Consider the following 26,766-nt stretch of genomic DNA (forward strand, 5'->3'; position numbering starts at 1 on the left):
CACTGCACCGATATTGAAAATGATACCAAAGGAGAGATGCTTTGTCTTTCTAGCATGGCTGGAAAGCACCCTCGATTTCCACTTTCCACTTCCCAGCAAGCAAGAGGGTTCTCCCTCCCTCTGAACTCTGACTCCCCAATAAATATAAATGTGTTGTGCATCCATGCATGCCCCTCACACAACCCACACAGGTCAAAGACATGAGGACAATTACCAGCCCGTTGCATGTGCTGAGCGAAGCAAAGGAGTCAACGCTGCGGTTGAGCACGTGGCCCGTGTAAAAGCAACTCCGATCCACGCCAGCATTGCGTTCGACACTTGGGTCCTCAGGGATTTCCTGCACTGAAAACCCAGGTGCCAAGAACTGTGCGTTCGGACGGAGGCTCAGGTAGAGGTCGGAGTCCAGGTGAAGGCCACTTCCTGCAGGGAGGCGAATAAAGAGCGCAGCTTCGGCATCTTCCTCTTCGGGGTCGAATGATGCAGAACGCCGGCTCCGGCCTCCCCACACCTGGCTCCTTTCGGCTTGTAGGAAATGGATCCGCTCCTGCGGCACCCATTCTGGGATCACCACCTCGACATCATCACTGGCTGTGAAGGGGGAGAGAGAGGGAGAGAAAGAAATGGTGAAAATAACTCTCCAAATATCCTCATTCCTAGGTTTAGTAAGAAATAACAGCATACCTGCTCATCTGCCTTCTGAATGCAAAGGTCTCTGTTTGAATCAGACTCACCTGAACTGCCGGGACTAGAGCATATAAACCAGAGCTTCTCAATCTGAGCTGCTTTGGATGTTCTGGGTTTCAGCTCCCACAATTCCTAACAGATGGTAAGTTGGCTGGGATTTCTGGGAGCTGAAGTCCAAAACACCTGGAGGAGCAGAGTTTGAGAAACACTGGTATGAACATGTAAGGTAAAGGTAAAGGTTTCCCCTGACGTTAAGTCCAGTCGTGTTTGATTCTGGGGGTTGGTGCTCATCTCCATTTCTAAGCCAAAGAGCCAGCGTTGTCCATAGACACCTCCAAGGTCATGTGGCTGGCATGACTGTTGTATAATTGTATATTATATGCAATTCAATATATATATTTATATTATATATAAAATTGTATATTATATACAATTCTAAATATATTATCATAGACTATATATATTATATTATACTATATTATTATATTACATATAATTGTATATTATATACAATTCTAAATATATTATATTATACCAAACTTGACACACAGAACCCCTGTGACCCCCTTTACATCCTGGTGTAGATTGGGGCAGGATGGACCAAGGATGATGGGATTTGCAGTACCTTATTTCACTTCTTGAGACCACAGCAACTGCCACAAATCACAGAACTGAACCAAACCAGGCACACATATCCCAAATAACACACTTTACATGCTGCAGCAATTGGCGGAGGATGGACCAAGGATTATGGGATTTGCAGTACCTTCATCCAATTCGCCTCCCACAGACCACTGTGATGCCCATGAATGACGAAACTGTATCAAACTTGACACGCAGGTGCAGGGTGGCCCACTTTACATCCTGGTGCAGAGGGACTATGGATGATGGGACTTGCAGTATCTTCACTCACTTCCCGGCACCACTGTGACCCCCACCAATGATGAATAAGGACCAAACTTGGTACACAAAGCCCTCATCACCCACTCTACATCTTGGTGAGGTTTGGAAGAGCTTGGACCATGGATGATGGGACTTGCAGTATGTTCACTCACTTCCCAAGACCACTGTCACCCTTATCAATGTCTCATCAAGACTAAGCTTGACACAGAGAACACCCATGACTCACTCTACACCCAGGTGCAGTTTGGAGGACGATGGACCATGGACGATGGGACTTGCAATACCTTCACTCACTTCCTGAGAGCACCACAACCCACACAAATGACTGCTCAAGACCAAACATGGTACATAGAGCCCCCATGACCTATTCTATATCCTGGCACTGTTTGGAGGGGGATGGACACTGGACGATGGGACTTGCATATAGGAGTTGGGAGTTCACCCGCACCCACTGAACCTAGCTGACATTGGATACAGACTACATTTGGAACACAGGCAAACAATGCCTTTCTTAAATGACCCGGGCACCGCCGGGTCCCCAAGCTAGTAATTAAAAATAATCAACTTGGCTGCTGTTAACAATATTGGGCAAGAATGAGTTCACTTCAATTTTAGGCACAGAAGAGTACTTAAAGAAATTGGAAACAGGCAGTGGGAACGACGAGTCACTATTTATTATTTTCATGGATAATTCTAATATGGAGACGTGAGCAGGGATCTCTTCCGGAAGCAGATTATTTCCCATTTGTTTGCACACTATCTGGAGGGAGGTGAGGTGTCTACCTTCACTAAAAATAGTAAATTATTCCGGGTGGCAAGAAAGAAAGCAGGTTGTGAAGAACTTCCAAAGGATCTCTACAGTCCAGGGAAATGGGCAGTAAATGAGAATCAGAGCAAACAAGCGTAAAGTGGTTGAAGTATAAACTCACATCCACACTTCCAGGCTCTGAGCTGTCAGCAAATGACCAAATAAGGGATTCTCGGGATTGCCGCTGCTGTCAAATGTTTTTTTGGGGAAGAAAAGCACATTCCATGTTGGACTTAATTAGGTAAGGAACAGAAAATAAAACTGCCAATATCAGGTTGCCTTCACACAAATCCAGATTGGGATCACATTCGGAATATTGTGTACAGTTCTGCTTAACATCTGGATCTGGATGCTACAGAGGTGGGAAATACGCAGAAATGATCACAGGAGTGGAATAATGACTGCATTGGATGCTGTTGGTTTTGGAAAAAAGAAGAGAAGGAAGGAAAAACATTTTAAAGGATGCTTTAAAAAAAGCTCGCTATAGTGACATCTACACTGTGGGATTAGTGCATTTTGGCACCCCTTGGGCGGGAATGACCATGCAATGGAATTCTGGAAGCTGTCATTGGACAAGGCCTTTTGTGCCCAAGAGTGCAAACCACAACTCCCAGGACTGCATAGCAAGGTGCCAGTCCAAGCGGTGTGAAATGGTATTAATCCTGGGAGTTGTTGTTTGATGCAGTCCAAGAGTGCAGCTCCTCTTCAAATTACAGCTTCCACAACAGTTACAAGTGGTGTCAAATGGCATCGATTCCAAGAGTGTAGACCAGGAAGGCCAACTTCGGTCCTCCCTCCAAGTCTTTTGGACTTCAACTCCCACAATTCCTAAAACCCTACCAGCTGTAATAATAATAATAATAAGAATAATAATAATAAGAAGAAGAAGAAGAAGAAGAAGAAGAAGAAGAAAAAGACCTGGCTATGGCTCACGAATGGGACCCTGAAGAAGGAGACAGAAGGCCTGATCCTTGCAGCCCAGGAGCAAGCCATCAGAACAGATGCAATCAAGGCCAAGATCGAAAAATCAGCTGATGACCCCAAATTCAGACTGTGCAAGGAAGCTGACGAAACCATTGATCATATCCTCAGCTGCTGTAAGAAAATTGCACAGACAGACTACAAACAGAGGCACAACTATGTGGCCCAAATGATTCATTGGAACTTATGCCTCAAGTACCACCTCCCAGCAGCAAAGAACTGGTGGGATCACAAACCTGCAAAAGTATTGGAAAATGAGCACGCAAAGATACTGTGGGACTTCCAAATCCAGACTGACAAAGCTCTGGAACACAACACACCAGACATCACAGTTGTGGAAAAGAAAAAGGTTTGGATCATTGATGTTGCCATCCCAGGTGACAGTCGCATTGACGAAAAACAACAGGAAAAACTCAGTCTCTATCAGGACCTCAAGATTGAACTTCAAAGACTCTGGCAGAAACCAGTGCAGGTGGTCCCGGTGGTGATCGGCACATTGGATGCGGTGCCAAAAGATCTCAGCCAGCATTTGGAAACAATAGGCATTGACAAAATTAGGATCTGCCAACTGCAAAAGGCCACCCTGCTGGGATCTGCGCGCATCATCCGAAAATACATCACACAGTCCTAAACGCTTGGGAAGTGTTCGACTTGTGATTTTGTGATACGATGCTGTGCATACAATAATAATCATCATCATCATCATCATTATCATAATAAAAATAATAAAGAGGGTTGGAAGAGACCTCTTGGGCCATTGAGTCCAACCCCCTTCTGCCTTTGTGCTCCAAAAGCACAAGCAAAGCACCCCTGACAGATGGCTACCCAGCCTCAATGTTAATAATAATAATAATAATAATAATAATAATAATAATAATAATAATAATAATAATCACAATCCTAGACATTTAGGAAGTGTTCAACTTGTCATTTTATGATACGAAATCCAGCATATATCCCGTTTGCTGTGTTATACTGTGTCTTTCTGTCAATAATAATAATAATAATAATAATAATAATAATAATAATAATATTGGGGGAGTGTTTTTAAGATTTTTTAAAAAAGATATTTTAAAGATGTTTTTAAATTGTTAGATTTTAGCCTTTCTTGTAAGCCGCCCCGAGCCCTAGGGGAGTGGCAGCATATAAGTTTAAATAATAAATAAATAAATTTATAAACTTGATACTTTCCCACTTTTCTATTGATGTATTGTTCCACCACTTTCAATGTATTATGTTTCACTATAAAATAAAAAAATTATTCACTAATAATAATAATAATAATAATAATAATAATAAAGAGGGTTGGAGGAGACCTCTTGGGCCATTTAGTCCAACCCCCTTCTGCCTTTGTGCACCAAAAGCACTAGCAAAGCACCCCTTAATAATTAATTAAAATAATTAAAATACCATTATAAATAAGCAAAGCTTTGGAAGGCATGCACCAGGCGGAGGAGGAGGGAGCTGCCACCGTGGGGGTCAGATAAATGGCTTTGATGGGCCGCATGTGGCCCCCGGGCCTTAGTTTGGGGACCCCTGCTCTAAACCTTCATCCAAGTCATTAATAAAGACGTTGTACAGAACTAGGTCCAGGATTGATCCCTCTTCATGGCATCAAATAGTCACTTCTTTCCAGGAAGAAGAAGAGGAACCATTGAATCATAGAATCATAGAATAGTAGAGTTGTAAGAGACCTCATGGGCCATATAGTCCAACCCCCTGCCAAGCAGCAGGAAATCGCATTCAAAGCACCCTCGACAGATGGCCATCCAGCCTCTGCTTAAAAGCCTCCAAGGAAAGAGCCTCCATCACAGTCCGGGGAAGAGAGTTCCACTGGTGAACAGCTCTCACAGTGAGGAAGTTCTTCCTGATGTTCAGGTGGAATCTTCTTTCCTGTAGTTTGAAGCCATTTTTCTGCATCCTAATCTGCAGGGCAGCAGAAAACAAGCTTGCTCCCTCCTCCCTATGACTTCCCTTCACGTATTTGTACATGGCTATCATGTCTCCTCTCAGCCTTCTCTTCTGCAGGCTAAACATTCCCAGCTCTTTAAGCCTCTCCTCATAGGGCTTGTTCTCCAGACCTTTGATCATTTTAGTCGCCCTCCTCTGGACGCTTTCCAGCTTGTCAACATCTCCCTTCAACTGTGGTGCCCAAAATTGGACACAGTGTGATTCCAGGTGTGGTCTGACCAAGGCAGAATAGAGGGGGAGCAGGACTTCCCTGGATCTAGACGCTATTCCCCTATTGATGCAGGACAGAATCCCGTTGGCTTTTTTAGCAGCCGCATCACATTGTTGGCTCATGTTTAACTTGTTTTCCATGAGGACTCCAAGGTCTTTTTCGCACACACTGCTGTCAAGCCAGGCGTCCCCCATTCTGTATCTTTGCATTCTATTTTTTCTGCCGAAGAAGCACCCTTTGGGTTGCTGAACCAGTTCCAGATCCACCTAATAGTACCATTGCTTAACCCAGGGGTCCCCAAACTAAGGCCCGGGGCCCTCCAAGGTCATTTACCTGGCCCCTGTCCTAAACTTTAGACTTAGGGTTGGTCTTTGGAGGTCTCTGTGCTTACCTATGGTCTTATGAGATCGTCTAGATGGTCTTTGAAGGTCTCTTTGCTTAGCTACGGCCTTATGAGACCATCTAGATGACTTTTGGAGGTCACTTTCCTTACCTATGGTCCTATGAGACCGTCTAGATGACCTTTGAGGGTCTCTTTCCTTACCTATGGTCTTCTGATGGCTGTATGAGATCATCTAGATGGCCATCGAGGGTCCCTTTCCTTACCTATGGTCTTATGAGACCATCTAGATGGTTTTTGAATGTCTCTTTGCTTAGCTACGGCCTTATGAGACCATCTAGATGGCTTTTGGAGGTCCCTTTCCTTACTTATGGTCCTATGAGACAGTCTAGATGACCTTTGAGGGTCCCTTTCCTTACCTATGGTCTTATGAAACCATCTAGATGGTTTTTGGAGGTCTCTTTGCTTTCCTATGGTCTTATGAAATCGTCCAGATCAGAGGTCCCCAAACTAAGGCCCATGGGCCGGATGCAGCCCTCCAATGTCATTTACCTGGCCTCTGTCCTAAACTTTAGACTCAAGGTTGACCTAACTCTGAAATGACTTGAAGGCACACAACAACAAATCCTAATTTCATAGTCCGGCCCCCCAACAATCTGAAGGACCGTGAACCGGCCCTCCACTTAAAAAGTTTGAGAACCCCTGGCTTAACCCATCAAGCTGCACCATCAAGCTTGGTATTATGACTGTTGTCTACTCCTGCCCACTGCAGCCAGCAAAGATTCACATTGCAGCTTGCGAACGAACAGGGGAAGCCGGGAGGCGCAGAGTTAACAGGAGCACGCTTCCCACCCCTTTCTCCCCTTTTCTGCAACTTTTACAACCCTTCCAGCAGGGAAGGAAGGATATACACAAGTCTGGAAACAGAGACATCCTTTCTGGATCAGGGAGAAACTGGGAGCTGAGCCATACAAGCGAAAGGGAAGCTGCGAAGGGAGAGAAAAGCCAAGGCAGCAGGAGCCGAGCATCTCCACTGGGGAACGGATGCACTTTGGGCTCCACTTTAACAACGCAATGCAGCCCTGGGATCTCTAGCTTGGAGAAGAACCAGCAGAGAAGGGGGAAGACCTTCCAAAACTACAACCGTCAGGATTCCCTTGCGTTGAGCCACGAGAGTTAACATGTCAAGATCTATCAGTTCTACAGTGTACAGGTCTGGGGCCTCTCCAAACTACAGATCCAAGAATTCCTTAGCATTGAGCCATGATGGTTAAAACTGCTTTGCAAACTGCATTCATTCTATAGTATTGATGATGATAGTAATAATTTTATTTCTCACCCACCTCTCCTCGTGAATGAAAACGCATAAACATTATAAAAGTACTACAAATCCACATATTATAATGTATTTCTGTAAAAGCTACATATTAGAGCATGGTTCTATGAATTACAGTACATGTGAAAACACACAAAACAGAGATTAAACACAAGATGATGACTCATAGCCCACTTTCCTCCCCTTGACTGAGCTTTTCCTGCATGGCATGGGGTTGGACTAGATAGCCCTTTGGGGTCCCCTCCAAGTCTAAGATTCTATGAAAGGAAACTCCAAGCAGTAGGTTCTCCTTGGCAAGGTCTGCTCAAGAGGACAATCCTGTTTCATCCAATGGAGATGCAAGAGAGCAGTGTCACCTCTATTATTATTATTATTATTATTATTATTATTATTATTATTATTATTATTATTCCCTGCTTTATCTCCCCAAAGGGGACTCAAAGCGGCTTGACATAAAAGCATTAGGATACAATTTTATTTTTATATATATATATATATATATATATATATATATATATATATATATATATATAAATGTTACATATTTATATTTATTATATTGTTATTGCTATATTATATATATAATTATATAGGGTTGGTGCTCATCTCCATTTCTAAGCCAAGATCATGTGGCCAGCATGACTGTATGGAGCGGTTACCTTCCCATCAGAGTAGTACCTATTGATCTACTCACATTTGCATGGTTTTGAACTGCTAGATTGGCAGAAGCTGGGGCTAACAGTGGAACTCACCCTGCTCACCGGATTCAAACCGCATTCTAACCTCTGACCTTTCGGTCAGCAAGTTCAGCAGCTCAGCGCTTTAACCCGCTGCACCACCAGGGGCTCCTATATAAGTACTGTATATACTACATACAATTCAAAATATATCATTATTATATGTCATTATTGGATTATACATATTATTATATTATAATATATTATTATATATATAATTGTAAATGTAAAGGTTTTCCCCTGACGTTAAGTCCAGTCGTGTCTGACTCTGGGGGTCGGTGCTCATCTCCATTTCTAAGCCAAAGAGCCAGCGTTGTCCGTAGACACCTCCAAGGTCATGTGGCCGGCATGACTGCATGGAGCGCTGTTGTATAATTGCATTATATACAATTCAAAATATATTATTATAGATTATATATATTATTATATTATACTATATAATTATATTACATATAATGGTATATTATATACAATTCAAAATATATGATATATTATTATATTATATATAATATACAATGTACATTATAGTTACATTACATTATTATATTTATTATTTCTAGGTAAAGGTAAAGGTTTCCCTTGACGTTAAGTCCAGTCATGTCTGACTCTGGGGGTTGGTGCTCATCTCCATTTCTAAGCAAAAGAGCCAGCGTTGTCCATAGACACCTCCAAGGTCATGTGGTTGGCATGACTGCATGGAATGCCGTTACCTTCCCACCGGAGCGGTACCTATTGATCTACTCACATTGGCATGTTTTCGAACTGCTAGGTTGGCAGAAGCTGGAGCTAACAGCGGGCGCTCACTCCGCTCCCTGGATTTGAACGTGGGACCTTTCGGTCTGCAAGTTCAGCAGCTCAGTGCTTTAACACACTTCGCCACTGGGGCTCCACATATATTATATACTATATTATATATAATGTATATTGTATGCAATTCATAATATATTATGATTATTTTATATTATTATATTATAATATATTTTACATATAATTGTATATTATATACAATTCAAGATAGTATATATCTTAATTTTATTATATACTATTCATTTATATATATAATTGCATATTTTATGCAATTCAAAATGTATTATTTTTCTATATTATTATATTATATTTTACATATAATTGTATATTATATACAATTCAAGATACAGTAGTCTCACTTATCCAACATAAACGGGCCGGCAGAATGTTGGATAAGCGAATATGTTGGATAATAAGGAAGGATAAAGGAAAAGCCTATTACATATCAAATTAGGTTATGATTTTAGAAATTAAGCACCAAAACATCATGTTTAACAACAAATTTGACAGAAAAAGTAGTTCAATACGCAATAATGCTAAGTAGTAATTACTGTATTTATGAATTTAGCACCAAAATATCACGATATATTGAAAACATTGACTACAAAAATGCGTTGGATAATCCAGAATGTTGGATAAGCGAGTGTTGGATAAGTGAGACTCTACTGTAATTGTATATTATATACAATTCAAGGTATTATATATCTTAATTTTATTCTATACTATTATATTATATATATACAGTAGAGTCTCACTTATCCAACATAAACGGGCCGGCAGAATGTTGGATAAATGAATATGTTGGATAATAAGGAGAGATTAAGAAAAAGCCTATTAAACATCAAAATAGGTTATGATTTTACAAATTAAGCACCAAAACATCATGTTATACAACAAATCTGACAGAAAAAGTAGTTCAATACGCAGTAATGTTATGTTGTAATTACTGTATTTACGAATTTAGCACCAAAATATCATGATATATTGAAAACATTGACTACAAAAATGCGTTGGATAATCCAGAACGTTGGATAATCCAGAACGTTGGATAAGTGAGACTCTACTGTAATTGCATATTGTATGCAATTCAAAATATATTATTATTATTCTATATTATTATATTATATTTTACATATAATTGTATATTATATACAATTCAAAGTATATTATTATTATTATTACAATAGAGTCTCACTTATCCAACATAAACGGGCCGGCAGAACGTTGGATAAGCGAATATGTTGGATAATAAGGAGAGATTAAGGATAAGCCTATTAAACATCAAATTAATTTATGATTTTACAAATTAAGCACCAAAACATCATGTTATACAACAAATCTGGCAGAAAATGTAGTTCAATACGCAGTAATGCTACGTAGTAATTACTGTATTTACAAATTTCGCACCAAAATATCATGACATATTGAAAACATTGACTACAAAAATGCGTTGGATAATCCAGAACGTTGGATAAGCGAGTGTTGGATAAGTGAGACTCTACTGTATTATATATCTTAATTTTATTATATACTATTATATTATATATATAATTATATATATATATATATATATATATATATATATATATATAATATTGTATGCAATTCAAAATGTATTATTATTATTCTATATTATTATATTATATTTTGCATATAATTGTATATTATATACAATTCAAAATATATTATTATTATTATTATTATTATTATATTATTGTTATATTTATTATTTATACCCCGCTTAACCTCCCCAAAGGGGACTCCCTGGGCCCTTCCACACAGCCATAGACTCCAGAATATCAAGGCACATAATCCACAATATCTGCTCTGGCCCGGGTTATCTGAGTCCACACTGCCATACAATCCAGTGGATTTTATACAGCTGTGCAGAAGGGGCCAAAGCGGCTTGCAAAGAGTGGAACCAACGAGGCAATTGCAATGTGCTCCAACTCTTTGCAAAGTTTGGGAAAGGAAGGGGCGGGTTGGAAAGGGCCCCGGTCTGAGGGATGGCCGGGCAGGGCTGCAGGTGAGGCGGCTTCCTACCTGGGCGGGCGGGCGGCGGGCAAAGGAGGAGGAGGAGGAGGGCCAGCAGCCACGAGCCCGAGCCCGGCATCTTCGCGACGCCGGGGGAAGAAGCCTGCTTCTCGGCTCTGCGCTGCGGTGGGAGAAGCTCGGCGCGAAGGGAGGAAAGAGGAGGAGAGCAGCCCGAGCAACGGCGGCAGCCCCAGCAGCATCCCCTCGCCTCTCCTCTCCTCCTCTCCTCCGACCCGCAGCGCCTGATTGGCCCTCCGCGCGCCGCCTGCCCGCCCATTGGCCCGCCCGCCCGCTCCCCTTCACGCTCCCGGTAAAGAAGAGCCAGGCTGTAAACTGAGCAGCCTCACACGTGGGCGGGGGGTAGGAAAGGCCGCCAGGGGGCGCCACGGAGGACAGCAGGAGGACAGGCAGGCACCTCACCTGGGCAGACACACAGGTCAGCAGCCCTGGGCACCTGGAGGCTGGCATTGGGGCATATATTGCCAGGGAAAGTGGGTGAGACTTGGGCACCTGGACAGGGATTAAAGCATACACTATCAGGGATAGATACAGGTAAAACCTGGGAACCTGGACTGGCATTTAGCACACTCTTTTGAACACCAGGAGACTGGCATTGAAGCATATATTACCAAGGAAAGCGGTTAGGACTTGGGCACCAGGAGAATGGCATTGAAGCATATATTACCAAGGAAAGCGGGTAGGACTTGGGCACCAGGAGAATGGCATTGAAGCATATATTACCAGGGAAAGTGGGTGAGACTTGGGCACCAGGAGAATGGCATTGAAGCATATATTACCAGGGAAAGTGGGTGAGACTTGGGCACCTGGACAGGCATTAAAGCATACACCGTCACGGATAGATACAGGTCAAAGCAGTACCTGGAGATTGGCATTTAGTACACACTATCAGGGATATAAACAGGTCAAACCTGGGTACCTGGACTGGCATTTAGCACACACTCTTCAGCACCTGGAAGCTGGCATTGAAGCATATACAGTAGAGTATATATACAGACAGGTCAGCAGCCCTGGGCACCTGGAGGCTGGCATTGCGGCATATATTGCCAGGGAAAGTGGGTGAGACTTGGGCACCTGGACAGGGATTAAAGCATATACCATCAGGGAGAGATACAGGTTAAACTTTTTAACTTATTTATTATGCAATGCTTTTGACACAAAATAAATAAATAAAACAGGTTAAACTTGGGTACCTGGACTGGCATTTAGCACACACTCTTGAGCACCTGGAGGCTGGCATTAGAGCATATATGACCAAGGAAAGCGTGTAAGACTTGGGCACCGGGAGACTGGCATTGAAGCATATGTTACCAGGGAAAGTGGGTAAAACTTGGGCACTGGGAGACTGGCATTGGGGCATATATTACCAGGGAAAGTGGGTAAGCTTTGGGCACCTGGACTGGCATTTAGCACACACGCTTGAGCACTTGGAAGCTGGAATTGAAGCATATATGACCAAGGAATGTGCGTAAGACTTGGTCACTGGGAGACTGGCATTGGGGCATACACCATCAGGGATAGATTCAGGTAAAGCCTGGGTACCTGGACTGGCATTTAGCACACACTCTTGAGCACCTGGAGAATGGAATTTGAGCATATATTATCAAGGAAAGCACGTAAGACTTGGGCACTGGGAGACTGGGATTGGGGCATATGTTACCAGGGAAAATGGGTAAGACTTGGGCACCTGGACAGACGTTAAAGCATACACCATCAGGGATAGATACAGGTAAAACCTGGGAACCTGGACTGGCATTTAGCATACACTCTTGAACACCAGGAGACTGGCATTGAAGCATATATTACCAAGGAAAGTGGGTAAGACTTGGGCACCAGGAGACTGGCATTGGGGCATATATTACCAGGGAAAGTGGGTGAGACTTGGGTACCAGGAGACTGGCATTGGGGCATATATTACCAGGGAAAGTGGGTGAGACTTGGGTACCTGGACAGGCATTTAGCACACACCCTGGAGCACTTGGAAGCTGGCATTGAAGTATATATGACCAAGGAAAGCACACCCTCTTGAGTACCTGGAGGCTGCCATTGGAGCATATATTACCAAGGAAAGCAGGTAAGTCTTGGCCACCTGGATAGGCATTAAAACATACACCATAGGGATAGGTAAAGGTAAAATTTCTGTACCTGTAGATTGGTATTTAGTACCCACCATTAGGGATAAAAATAGGTCAAACTTGGGTACCTGGACTGGCATTTAGCACACACTCTTGAGCACCTGGAGGCTGGAATTTGAGCATATATTACCAGGGAAAGCGGGTAAGACTTGAGCACCGGGAGATTGGCATTGAAGCACAGTCTCAGGGAAAGCAAGTAAGACTTGGGCACCTGGACAGGGATTTAGCACACACCTTTTGGGCACCTGGAGGCTGGCATTTAGGCATTCATTACCAGAAAAAGCAGGTAAGAGCTTGGTACTGATATGGTGGGAGTTGGAGTCCAAAACACCTGGAGGGCCAAAGTTTGCCCATGCCTGATCCAGATACTATATGGGTGCAGCCTAGAACCACATTGGCTTTTTAAGCTGCTGCACCCACAGCCTTCAAGCTCTTTGAGACTGGCTGAATTGAAAACTGGAGATGCTCTGGGCCTGAATGGGTGGGAAACTCAGCAGCTGTTGCTTTATAGGAAACGAGGTAAAAAAGGCAACACCTGCTGAAACGTCCCTTTCTGCACAGCCATTAATGCATCTTTCAGTCTGACAAAGTTATCGCTTATTATTGAGCTTTGGGCCAATTAAACACTCTTTAATGCTTAAATGGTCCAAGGCAAGCAAAATGTGTAAAAACACTATTTTCAAAAAATATAATTATTTTTTATTTAATTTAAGATCACCCCCTCCGAAGGCACAGGACCCATTTTCACTGCCATGTGACGCAGTTTGAAACTGCATGATCGGCTCAGTGTATTTACTGATTTACAGTGTTTATATCCCGCCCTTCTCACCCCGAAGGGGACTCAGCAGATCGCAGAACGTACATATGTGGCAAACGTTCAATGCCATTTTATTCACAGACAAGACAGACAATTGAACATAGATAGAGGTATATATAGGCTTTCCCCATCTTTTGGCATCTTCGGAGGCTGTGCTCATTTCCTGAGAATGCTGTTGCTCCATCTCCCTGACGAAGAGCTTTGTTCGAGAATTTCCTCCTTGATCTAATTGCCGTAATTTTTCTGCCATTTCCTTATGGGTGCCTTAAAATACCTCCCTGCTTTTAGGCAGTACCTATTTACCTACTCACATTTTGCTTTCAAACAGCTTGGTAGGCGGAAGCTGGGCTAAAGGCCAGGAGCTCACCCTGACACGGGCTTCGAACTGTCAACCTTTCGACTGACAAGATTTATTGCAGCTGGTGGTTTAACCTGCTGTGCTAAACCCCGGCAGTGTAGATCATATAATACTGCATCAAATGATCTACATTGGCCGGGCTGTGGTGCAGGCTGGTTAGTAGCCAGCTGCAATAAATCACTATGACCAAGAGGTCATGAGTTTGAGGCCAGCCCGTGTCGGAGTGACCACCCGACAATTAAAATAAAAAATATCCCTGCTCGTTGTTGACTTAAGCAACCCAAAAGACAGTTAAATCTGTCAAGTAAGAACATTTAGGGACCGCTTATGCGGGGAAGCTAATTTAACTGATTTACAACACCGGATGAGGAAGTACTCCATCAAAAAGGCCTCGTCGTCACAGTGGATGATAAAGCAGCAGCTCCTCCCGTGGCCGGAATCGGGCATACCCTCACAAAGCCAGAAGCTGGGAAGTTAAATAGCCTGTGTGTGTGTGTATTGTTTGTCTAATGGCATTGAATGTTTGCCATATATATGTACATTGTGATCTGCCCTGAGTCTCCTTCGGGGTGAGAAGGGCGGAATATAAATACTGTAAATATAAATACTGTAAATAAATAAATAAATAAATAAATAATAAATAATGCAGTTTCAAACTGTGTTATATTGCAGTGTAGTTGGGGCCACAAAGGGCTGAGAAAATCACCCCAGGAACAGCATGCAACCCAGTTTGCTCAAGTTTCTAGTCCTTAATGATATACGAGTTTGAAAGCAACGGAGAATGTTCTTAATATTTTCTAATGAAGTTGAAATTCCTATTTCTCCCAGCCTCATTCTCTTACTTTGCATAGCAATGCTGTTTCAATGGTCCACATTAAGCTATGGCTTCCTACAACCAAATCTATGCTAGTTGTTTCTCTTGCTCTGCAAAATCAAAATTTTGTAGAGTCTCCATTCTTTAGGAGTCAAAATATGTCACCAAGGAATTTCCATATAAAATAAAGGCATTGGAGGTATTATAAATCTATTGAATTTGCTCTCTGCATCAAAATATGTATTAGTACCCGGATTAAAGATTGTTCATTATTGTGTTTTTGAAGACTTTCAATATTTATTCAAAGTCAAACATTGAAGCAGTTAGGAAAGAGCACACATCAAGGGAAAGATGACAAACTCCCATCTGTAAAAGAAGTTTTCCCATCCTCAAGCAGGAGTCTTTCCTTATAATAACAGACACTTGCCAGCCATGTAAGGGACATGTTTTCTGGCTTTCGAATAAAGGACATCTCATATAATAAGGGATATTTGGAAACCTTATTCAGAGGATTACCCAGAGCTGGTTAGCACTGGTCATTATCTGTTGCTGTCATTTGTCTTTGATAGTAATAGCGGGTAAATAACAACAACAACAACAACAGGAAAAACTCAGCCGCTATCAGGACCTCAAGATTGAACTTCAAAGACTCTGGCAGAAACCAGTGCAGGTGGTCCTGGTGGTGATCGGCACATTGGGTGCCGTGCCAAAAGATCTCAGCCGGCATTTGGAAACAATAGACATTGACAAAATTACGATCTTCCAACTGCAAAAGGCCACCCTACTGGGATCTGCCGCATCATCCGAAAATACATCACACAGTCCTAGACACTTGGGAAGTGTTCGACTTGTGATTTTGTGATATGAAATCCAGCATGTCTATCTTGTTTGCTGTGTCATAATAAAATAATAATAATAATAATAATAATAATAATAATAATAATAATAATAATAATAATAACAACAACAACAACAACAAAATTGGTTATTACATGGTATGTATGATGCTTGCTATGCCTTACAGGCAACTTGCCTCATACAAAGAAGTGTGACTTTACCGCCACCTGGTGATCATTTTTGGTAATACAATGTGTTACGAAGAAGAATGGGTGATTAAGGAATTGAATGAGTGCTAGAAATCCCAATAGATACTAAAGACAGCCAATGATATATGACATTGAATGAGTGGGAATCCCAATAGATACCAAAGGGAGATGGTGAGATACAACATTGAATGAATAATAGGAATCCCAATAGATACTAAAGAGAGACAGTGAGATATGACATGGAATGAGTAGTATGGAATCTCAATAGATATTACTTCTTCATTCGTTTAGTCATTTTCGACTCTTCGTGACCTCATGGACCAATCCACGCCAGAGCTCCCTGTCGGCTGTCACCGTCCCCAGTTCCTTCAAGGTCAACCCAGTCACTTCAAGGATACCATCCATCCATCTTGCCCTTGGTTGGCCTCTCTTCCTTTTTCCTTCCATTTTCCCCAGCATCGTGATCTTTTCCAAGCTTTCCTGTCTCCTCATGATGTGGCCAAAATACTTCAACTTTGCCTCCAATATCCTTCCCTCCAGTGAGCAGCCATTGGGCATTATTTCCTGGAGGATGGACTGGTTGGATCTTCTTGCCAAGGTCCAAGGCACTCTCAGGTTTTTCCTCCAGCACCAGAGTTCAAAAGTGTCTATCTTCCTTCGCTCAGCCTTCCTTATGGTCCAGCTCTCGCATCCATAGGTTACTATGGGGAATACCACTGCTTTCACTATGCGGACCTTCGTTGCCAGTGTGATGTCTCTGCTTTTCAGTATTTTATCGAGGTTGGTCATTGCTCTCCTCCCAAGAAGGAAACGTCTTCTGATTTCCTGGCTGCAGTGATCTTTGCAACTAGAAATATAAAGTCTGTCACTGCCTCCACGTTTTCTCCTTCTATTTGCCAGTTATCAATAGGTGTGGCTGCCATGATCTTGGTTTTCTTGACATTTAACTGCAGCCTGGCTTTTGCACTTTCTTCTCTCACCTTGGTGATAAGGCTCCTCAGCTCCTCGCTTTCGGCCATCAGAGTGGTATCATCTGCATACCTAAGGTTGTTAATGTTTCTTCCAGCAATTTTAACCCTGGCCTTGGATTCCTCAAGCCCCGCACATCGCATGATGTGTTCTGCGTACAAGTTGAATACAAGGGTGAAAGTATACAGCCCTGCCGCACTCCTTTCCCAATCTTGAACCAGTCTCCTGTTCCGTGGTCTGTTCTTACTGTGGCTACTTGGTCTTTATACAGATTTCTCAGGAGACAGACAAGGTGACTTGGTATCCCCATACCACCAAGAACAAGCCACAGTTTATTATGATCCACGCCGTCGAAGGCTTTGGAAGTCAATAAAGCAGAAATAGATGTTTTTCTGAAACTCCCTGGCTTCTTTCATTATCCAGCGGATATTGGCAATTTGGTCTCTCGTTCCTCTGCCTTTTCTGAACCCAGCTTGGACATCTGGCAACTCTCGCTCCATGTATTGGTGGAGTCTGCCTTGCAGGATCTTGAGCATTACCTTACTGGCATGGGAAATAAGGGCCACTGTACGGAAGTTTGAACATTCTTTAGCGTTTCCCTTTTTTGGGTATAGGGATGTAAATTGATTTTTTTCCAAGACAGTCATCTGTCTTGGGTGCTTTGATTGTGCTTTTCATGCATGGCAGAGGTTGGACCAGATGGCCAAAGTGGTCTCTTCCAACTCTATGATTTTATGAATCACACATGTCTTCTATTGAACTGGCCCATCTTGGCTTTTCTGATGGCAGAAGTATTCATAGGCTCTTTAAAGATAGGAGCAAGCAGTTGGTAGCCTCAGGTTCACTTGCAGATATTTGCTACGCATGTGACCAGCCCAGTCTGGCTGAGAGCCAAGGAGCCAAGAGAGAAAAAGTGTTAGGGAAAGGTTTAGAGAAGGCCAGCGGATTAAGAAAGGGATCAGTGAAGATGAAGCAGAAGGCAAAAGGCGGAGAAGACACAGGGTCATAAGACAGGGAGAGGGGGGATGCATTTAACATTCGTGGTTTGAGCTAAGCAGCCAATTATTTTACTCCTCTTAATAGAGAACAGAGTGCCATCATCGTGTGATGGTTTGGGTGTTGGACCCAACTCCAAATCCCTATTCAGCCACGGAATGGGTCTCTCTCCATGGAAGGCAATGGCATGCCCTTTTTGAACAAATCTTGCCAAGAAAACCCCATGATAGCTTTCCATACATCAGAAATGACTTGAAGACATACAATAACAACAGCAGCTGCAGCAGCAATAACAACAGAAAACAGCTGGAACCCGTTGCAATACAGATACTGAGTTATATCATGGTGGGAAATTAATTTCAAAATGTGGAAGAGGGATTTTTTTTTTTGCAGTATAAATAGTGGAAATGCAGATAAATTCACAGAGGAAGTTCTAAAGTGTCTTGAACATAGAAAGAAGTTAGGTACATAAACTGGAATGCAATGCTTTCAGTGAAATGGAAAGAGAGTGATGCGGCTGCTAAGAAAGCCAAGAGATACAGAATGGGGGACGCCTGGCTTGACAGCAGTACATGTGAAAAAGACCTTGGGGTCCTTGTGGACAACAAGTTAAACATGAGCCAACAATGTGATGCGGCTGCTAAGAAAGCCAACGGGATTCTGTCCTGCATCAATAGGGGAATAGCGTCTAGATCCAGGGAAGTCATGCTCCCGCTCTATTCTGCCTTGGTCAGACCACACCTGGAATACTGTGTCCAATTTTGTGCACCGCAGATGAAGGGAGATGTTGACAAGCTGGAAAGCGTCCAGAGGAGGGCAACTAAAATGATCAAAGGTCTGGAGAACAAGCCCTATGAGGAGCGGCTGAAAGAGCTGGGAATGTTTAGCCTGCAGAAGAGAAGGCTGAGAGGAGACATGATAGCCATGTACAAATACGTGAAGGGAAGTCATAGGGAGGAGGGAGCAAGCTTGTTTTCTGCTGCCCTGGAGACTATGACATGGAACAATGGCTTCAAACTACAGGAAAGGAGATTCCACCGGAACATCAGGAAGAACTTCCTGACTGTGAGAAAGGCTGTTCGGCAGTGGAACTCTCTCCCCCGGGCCGTGATGGAGGCTCCTTCTTTGGAGGCTTTTAAGCAGAGGCTGGATGGCCATCTGTCGGGGGTGCTTTGAATGCGATTTCCTGCTTCTTAGCAGGGGGTTGGACTGGATGGCCCATGAGGTCTCTTCCAACTCTACGATTCTATGATTCTACGATTCTATGATTCTATGACCCACCTTTAAATGTCTTTTCTCTGCCAAAGTTTGCTCATGCCTCACCAACTACAACTGCCACAGTACTGAGTCATGGCAGTTAAAGTGCTATCAAACTGCATTAATCCTACCATGTAGATGTGCCCTAAGATAAACCAATTGAATGATGAGTCAACACACAGGCAAGTTCCATTGATTCAAAGGCATCTCCTCTAGTTAGCGTCAATGAATGGAATTTAGTTGGCAGTGCCACCATGAGCCCGTCTTCTCCATTCCACATTTATGTTCACGGGAAAATGCATGATTGACAATAAAAGCCTATGGCAACAGAGGCTCTTGTCTGAAGGTTGGCAGTGAACAGAACCAGAAAACCACGCTCCTTTCCGAAGCAGTGATCCAGAAAGTCAGGTGAGCCTTGCGCTGCAGCCTCCGAAACACGGGCGCATTCCTAATGAAGGTTGCCTCCTGGGACATCAAGGCGATGCCTTTTGAGCCTGAAAAGCAGAGAGAGAGACAACCCTCCAACTGCAAGAACCCATGGAGAACTTGGCACTTTCCAGCTGAGTTAATAGAAGGTATTTCTCCCTCTCTCATCCAGAGATGGACATCATCATCAACAACAATAACAACATAGGACCTAGACAGGATTGCTCTGACTTTGCATTTGGAAAAAGTGCAAAAGAAAGAGTTGGAAGGAAGATGAAACAAAATCATATGCTGAAGTGCAGGTCAGTTTGTTCGACATTACCTTTTAATAAGCCCACCACCTCCAGGAATCCTACTAAGGAGGGGGAGAGGGAGGATGTCAGTTAAATCAATGCTCTGCACACTACCGGAGCCCTCCGTGGTTGGCTGGGAGGGAGATTAGGTGCCTTTGATCTCTCCCCCCAAAAGTCTTTGATTGGGATTGAAGCCTATTCCCTGGCAAGGGATTAACGTCATGCTCTTCACTTCCTCTCTGCTGCTTAAGATCTAGACTGGCTTAGAGGGGAAAGTGGAAAGGTGGGCCTCCCTTCCCCTTTGCAGGTGTTGTCCAGTTCTGGCCAATTCACCATCTCCTTTCTTCTGTAGGAAACTGCACCCAGGCCTCAACACTGGCTGGGCTTAGGAGCACAGGAAGCCATGAAGGAAAACAGTCATAGGATCATAAAATAATAGAATTGAGAGACCACATGGGCCATCGCGTCCAACTCCTTTCTGCAAACTTGATCAGCAGGCCTTCTAAACCTTCATCCAAGTCATGAATGAAGATCTTGAACGGCACTAGGCCCAGGACCGAACCCTCTTTATGACACTCCGTTAGTCTTTTCTTTCCAGGATGAAGAGGAGAAGCCATTGGGGAGAATCACCCTTCGTGCTGTTTCTTTCACAAGAGAACACCTCTCCAGGAATGTCTCTGTCTTCCACCACAATGCTGGATCCCCCAGTGGCTCAGTAGGTTAAAACCTTGATGACTTGAAGGTTGGGTTGCTAACCTGAAGGTTGCTGATTCGAATCCAACCCGGGGAGAGCGCAGATGAGCTCCTTCTATCAGTTCCAGCTCCATGCAACGACATGAGAGAAGCCTCCCACAAGGATGGTAAAAACATCAAAACATCTGGGTGTCCCCTGGGCAACATCCTTGCAGACAACCAATTCTCTCACACCAGAAGCGACTTGCAGTTTTTCAAGTCACTCCTGATGTGATTGAAGGTGACCGATGATTTAAGGAATTCATAGTTTTGACAAGGACATCAGGCTGGATGTTTTGGTCAATTTGCAAAGACCACAATAACAATAACAAGGACCCTTCCCATGTTAGTGTGTACATTTTAATCAAGGCCTATGTCCTACATTTCATATATTTATAGCAGAAGGTACAAAATATATTACTGAAAACCATATCACAAAATGTATTTGACCTCTTTCACTGTTGCATTTATTACTATGTATCTCTCCTTTCTGATTCTGGGGTTCGGGATTCCCTCTTTCCTCCCTTTGAGCCCCAAAGCCCCCCCCTCTCTCTCTCCCCCCAGCACCCATTTTGGGCTGCACTAACCCTTGGGAAACTATAACTTACCCTCCACCCTGCTTTTTCTTTCAACCAGCTCCATGGGCTCCAAATCAATTTTTTGGCTTTTTATAAACTTTTATGAAGTATCAGAGACCAGAGCTGGCCAGTGGGCGGGAGGTAGGAAATTCAAACTAGAACTGTATAAAAGTGCATGCTTTGCTATGTTATGGATTTCAGTCTATTTTTGGCGAACTATCACAGGCTGGCATCACTTTCAGCTGAAATTAAATAAAATTCTTCGGTGGCTTCTGCTTCAACCTGGTGAGTTATATTCTGAAAATTATTGGCTTCTATTCTCACCAGGCCTAACTCACAGCTTGGATCTCACTGTCCAATACTGTTCTAAATTGCTCTACAACACTGACACAAAAGGAAAACACAATGCTATGATCACCTTCTTCTTGAAGTTGGCCACCAAATTGCTCTGGGGAACCTAGAGAGTAATAGAGAATTGTTCTCTCTGAAAATTGATCATAAAAGGACTGGGTGAGATCATATTTTATCCAATCTGCGAAGAATCAAATCCACAAAAGCTAAATCTGCCAGTGTTGAGGGACACCTGTACACTTTCTCCACTTCTTTGGATCTGTGGCAAAGGCCCACGTTACCTGCAGAAACACAAAATAGTTGGAGTCCCGTTCCCAAGTTTGGCCTACACTGCCATATAATGCAGCTTGAACTATATTATATGGTAGTATACAGAATCGTTTGCAACCTGTGCAATGACCCAAATCTCCCTTGAATCCACCTTTTAAGTAACATGCGCCCCACACGGCCATTTCCATGTCTCCAAGGATACAGTCATGATTGTCTTGCTTGAAAAGAAAATTCATGGGTAGCATTGAGAGATTAGCTGCAGAGAGATAGCAACATGCTGTGCGTTGAAAGTCTCCTGGTTCAGGATTCCGCCCCATGGCTTTTCCAAATCCAAGCACTTTCTTCTTCCCCAAACCATACTTCACTCTGAAATTCTAGAAGGAACTTAGATACAGCTTGTGGCTTTTTAATCCCCATTGGGCTTGCAATGATTCTTGAAGCCATCATAATTCTGCCTATAACTTGCTCTCGCTTTTCTCTCTCTTTTAAATCTGATGATTGCTTTCCAAACTCCTCTTTGTGTCTGCAGCTGAAAGAACCAGGCAGCAAGACCTGTGAAGACCATAATTTCTTTCCAAATCAGCAAAATGCAGGGCTCTTTCCCTTCTTCACAGTTTGCAACATATGTAGAGCCAAAACCTACAGGCTCCAATTTCATTTGCTTTGCCGACATCAGCAGATCAGTATTATATACAGTCACACAACTATAAGATTGATGAACTCTCTGCCTTAGTGGGATGATGAGGCAAGAACTGATATTTATTTTGGGGGGACAAAAATCAGTTTTAGCAAAAACTTCATTTTTTAGCACCCAAAATCCAGATCCAGGGTTGCCTGGGGAGTGAGGAACATGGATGTACATACATGCATATACTTAACATGCACATGCCAACAATACCAATCAACCAACCAATCAATCATTTTATTGAAATTCTGTCGTCGTCCCCAAATGAGATTCAAGTAAAGCCCTATATGGTGAAAAACATGAAATCACAGATTGAGATCACAAGGAAATATACAATTAAAGCACTCCCAATTGATGGTCATCCAACCTCCAGAGGAGTAACATCTTAAACTGTCATAAACAGCTCTGACCGTCAGGAAGGTCTTCCTAATGTTTAGGTGGAATCTTTTTTTGCTTGCAGTTTGACTCCATTGCTCAATGTCTTTGTCCCTGAAGCAGCTGAAAGCAAGTTGGCTCCATCTTCCAGATGTTATAAACATGGCTTATCCTTCTCCTCTCCAGGCAAAAACATACCTAGTCCCTTACTCCCTCCTTATAACCTTCCAGACCATGTTAGGTAGAGAGAAGGCATATCAGGCTACCAGAATACTTCTGGAACATGGCCATACAGCCCGAAAAACATACAACAACCCAGAATACAGAGTGTATGGATCCTGTGTGACATTGCCTTTGCAGGACTCTGGTGCTTAGCAACTGGAAAGTCTTGGTGCAATATTTCTAATTATTTGCCAAACATTATTTTGGGGAAAAATAAGCCACTAAAAGTGAAAAGTCACCAGGATGATTCAAACTGAGAATATCTACAAATTTTAATATCTATATTGAAAACTTTCTCCCATTCCACTAAGGGCTTTGTTAACATAAAGATTGAACATGTCCTTACTTATGAAGGATTTCTCCAACAAGGGCCAAAGCTTCCTTACAGAACAGATGAGGGCAGCCATAAGCACATCAGATACCCTCAAGATGGTTTGCATTGCAACTTCCAACAATTGGCTATGCCATATGATAAGACTGATAGCCCTAAAGCATCTGGATGGTGCCACGCTGCTAAATCCCAGATTGGAAGGGAGATTTTCCAGATAAAGGGAAACGAGGTAGTTTTACAGAACACTCATTTCAAAATGATGGTACAAAACCACCAAGAAACCAAAAACAATGGCTTGGCTTCTTAAGTATGCTACTTCCCTGGCAGAGATGGCCCACAAAAGAGGCAATACAGACCAAGACCTATGAAGGCTCTCCATACATTTGCCTACATAATTGTTTAGGACTCTGTCACTCCACTCACCTATCCAATTACAGTCACATTATCATTGATAGTGGGTGCACACCATGGTGAGCACCATTAATATCACAATTTTTTTCATTAGCATAGCTTCATCAATTTGCCAATCTGTGTGATATGTACTGTCAACAACGACAGTGCAGCAACGTTGCTAATCTTTAGTACCCATAGAAAGCTTCTTAGAGCTTAGGGACAGCCTTAATTGCAAGAAACCATAGAATCATAGAATAGTAGAGTTGGAAGAGACCTCATGGGCCATCCAGTCCAACCCCCTGCCAAGAAGCAGGAAATCGCATTCATAGCACCCCCGACAGATGGCCATCCAGCCTCTGCTTAAAAGCCTCCAAAGAAGGAGCCTCCACCACAGCCCGGGGAAGAGAGTTCCACTGCTGAACAGCTCTCACTGTGAGGAAGTTCTTCCTAATGTTCAGGTGGAATCTCCTTTCCTGTAGGAGAGAGGAATAGTGTTTCTCAAGCTGGGCATGCTTAGCTAAAAAGGATGGAGTTGGGCACTTCGAGGCATGCATGCCGGTGCCTTGAGTATAAGCAAGCTGTTTGGACCATCTCCCGGGATTGGTGAAATACAGTGTTCCCTTGCTACTTTGCAGTTCACTTTTCAGTCCCCGCATTTTCGCGGGTTTTTAATAAACACTAAAATAATAGTATAAATCATAAAATACTATTATAAATCTCTTTCTACTTCATTCTTAAGGTGAAACCTAAGGAAGGAAGAGAAAAGGAGGCTGAAACAACTTTGTTTTCTCCTCACAAGGCAGCAGCAGCAACAGAAGCATGCATGTGCGTGCTTGAGAGGTGAGGAGAGGACAGAGACGCTACTTAAACACAACACAAATATAGCGTCCCTACTTCGTGGATTTTCACTTTTCGCTGGTGGTCCTGGAACTTAACCCCCGCGATAAGTGAGGGAACATTGTACTCTGAATGTCCGCTTGAGCCTCCAGCACACAAGAGACTAAAAGGCATCTCCAGCATGAGGTGGGACTATGCTTGAGTACCAAAGCCTTCCTATGTAGTTTTTTCCCAGACTCTTGACTCCCGGCTTCATCCCTAATCCCTCCTTTCATGACCGCTGACACAGACCCAACATTAGTAAAGCAAGAGGTTTTATTGGGCTGCAATTGATATGTCAGTGCTGTTGGTGCTTTGGCCTCCGTGAGCCAACAAGGGAAGGCGGCTCTGGGTTAGATAAGACTGAACATGGATTCTGGGATCTACCAACTTCTTTTGTTTATTCCAAAAAGAATAAACTGCCATTGTTTTTTCAAAAGTGGGTGGCTGCCATCCCTGCAGCTCCAAGGTGGAAGGACAGATGAGCAGGAAAGGGAGACATAAAGATCATATTCAAGCTTGTTGGATACAACATGCCAGGCAGGTATCATAGCCCTCTTCATTCTATCCATCCACAGAATATTTCTTCCAATGCACAAACTCTTCTATTACTCCCATTCATTATCAAACAGATAGATAGATCTGTCTAGTGAAAAACAGCACGGAGGACCTTGCTAGAGCCTGCTCTTGATGACTTCTTCCTTCACACAGCTCCACCAAGAAGAACATAGATCCAATACTCAGAGAAGCATCTCATAAAGACGTGAAGCCCAATGACAATACTTAACATTTTACTTAAGGAATTCCACCAGCATGGTTTTCCCCTGCATTAAAAACCATTCGTCCGTGGAATTTGTCCTCATTCCATACTTCCCAAATCAAGCTAAAACATTACAGGCTTGGCAAAAACTATACAAAGGCTGTTACCAAAATGTGAATGTCAATTCAGTTCTAAACCACAATATCCCAAGACCATCCTGAGCACTGAAAAAGTTGAAAAGGTCATGTTTGCTGTATGCCCTTATGTAGTGTATTCAGAAGAGGGCCATTAAACACATATTGTAGAGTTAAGCAAATTATTTTCGCTCTTGTAAAAAACTGGGCTCTCTTCCAGCTCTAGTGACCGGCAATAAAATCAATCATGGACTCTGGTTAAGATGTTGACGCTAAGCTCTCGGCTGCAGGATGGTTTACGGACACAGCAAGCAACGCCGCGGGGAAACGGTACTGGCAACGCGCTAATGATTGTTGTTCAGGAGAGGATGGCTTGATCCGTTCTTGTGTCCATTTTTCATGTACTCCTCTTCGGCATCGCTGAATGAGTCTTCCTCCTCTTCGTCGCTCCTGTCATCTTTCACATTCTAGAGGAGAAAGAGCAGACGCCAACATGCATTCCTATTAGTGACTGGGTAGGAAGAGTGAAACAGGAAAGAGAAAAGGGAAACGGGACAACACTCAAAAGATATGTAAAGAAGTCACTCTTGGATGCTGCAAGAGTTGCTGCAGTTGAATAGCAATGCACTTAGTGATACAACCACAGGCTATAACACATTCAAAATTATATGACCAAATCATTGCCATAAACTAGAATGTTTACATTAGCAAATATATGCATAAATTGTCACCATCCCACCAGGGTATGTCCATCACATATCGGGGTTGGCCACAACGACAGCACATTTCATCACCACTGCAGCTAGAGTCACCTTATAGATTGTGTAATCTCGTAGATTTTCATCTCTCAACCTAATACTTGCCATGTGTTTTTGATTACAGTATGACCCCACATATCTGCAGGACTAGTACCAATGGTTTCATGTATTCACTTCCAACAACAGGGGCCGGGCTGTGGCGCAGGCTGGTAAAGCAGCCTGATGCAATAAATCACTCTGACCAGGAGGTCATAAGTTCGAGGCCAGTCCGTGGCGGGGTGAGCACCCGTCAATTAAAAATAAAAAATAGCCCCTGCTCGTTGCTGACCTAGCAACCCGAAAGATAGTTGCATCTATCAA

General features: G+C 43.0%; 2 protein-coding genes across 4 annotated transcripts in view; both read right to left on the reverse strand.

The window, feature by feature from the left end:
- The window catches only part of adamts17 (ADAM metallopeptidase with thrombospondin type 1 motif 17), a 197,663-nt gene extending 186,624 nt beyond the window's left edge, over positions 1 to 11,039 (reverse strand). For both annotated transcript variants that reach the window (XM_062963439.1, XM_062963438.1), the window contains exons 1-2: positions 10,822 to 11,039; positions 215 to 588 (exon numbers count right to left, since the gene is read on the reverse strand). In XM_062963439.1, the coding sequence (XP_062819509.1) occupies positions 215 to 588; positions 10,822 to 10,891 (444 nt within the window). In that variant the 5' untranslated portion in view covers positions 10,892 to 11,039. The remainder of the gene's footprint in view (positions 1 to 214; positions 589 to 10,821) is intronic.
- An 11,739-nt stretch (positions 11,040 to 22,778) lies between these two features.
- Positions 22,779 to 26,766, reverse strand: part of cers3 (ceramide synthase 3) — a 57,606-nt gene continuing 53,618 nt past the window's right edge. For both annotated transcript variants that reach the window (XM_003226495.4, XM_008119340.3), the window contains one exon: positions 22,779 to 26,115. In XM_003226495.4, coding sequence (XP_003226543.2) covers positions 25,993 to 26,115 — 123 coding nt within the window. In that variant the 3' untranslated portion in view covers positions 22,779 to 25,992. The remainder of the gene's footprint in view (positions 26,116 to 26,766) is intronic.

This window comes from Anolis carolinensis, unplaced genomic scaffold (assembly GCF_035594765.1).
Source record: "Anolis carolinensis isolate JA03-04 unplaced genomic scaffold, rAnoCar3.1.pri scaffold_11, whole genome shotgun sequence".
NCBI lineage: Eukaryota > Metazoa > Chordata > Lepidosauria > Squamata > Dactyloidae > Anolis > Anolis carolinensis.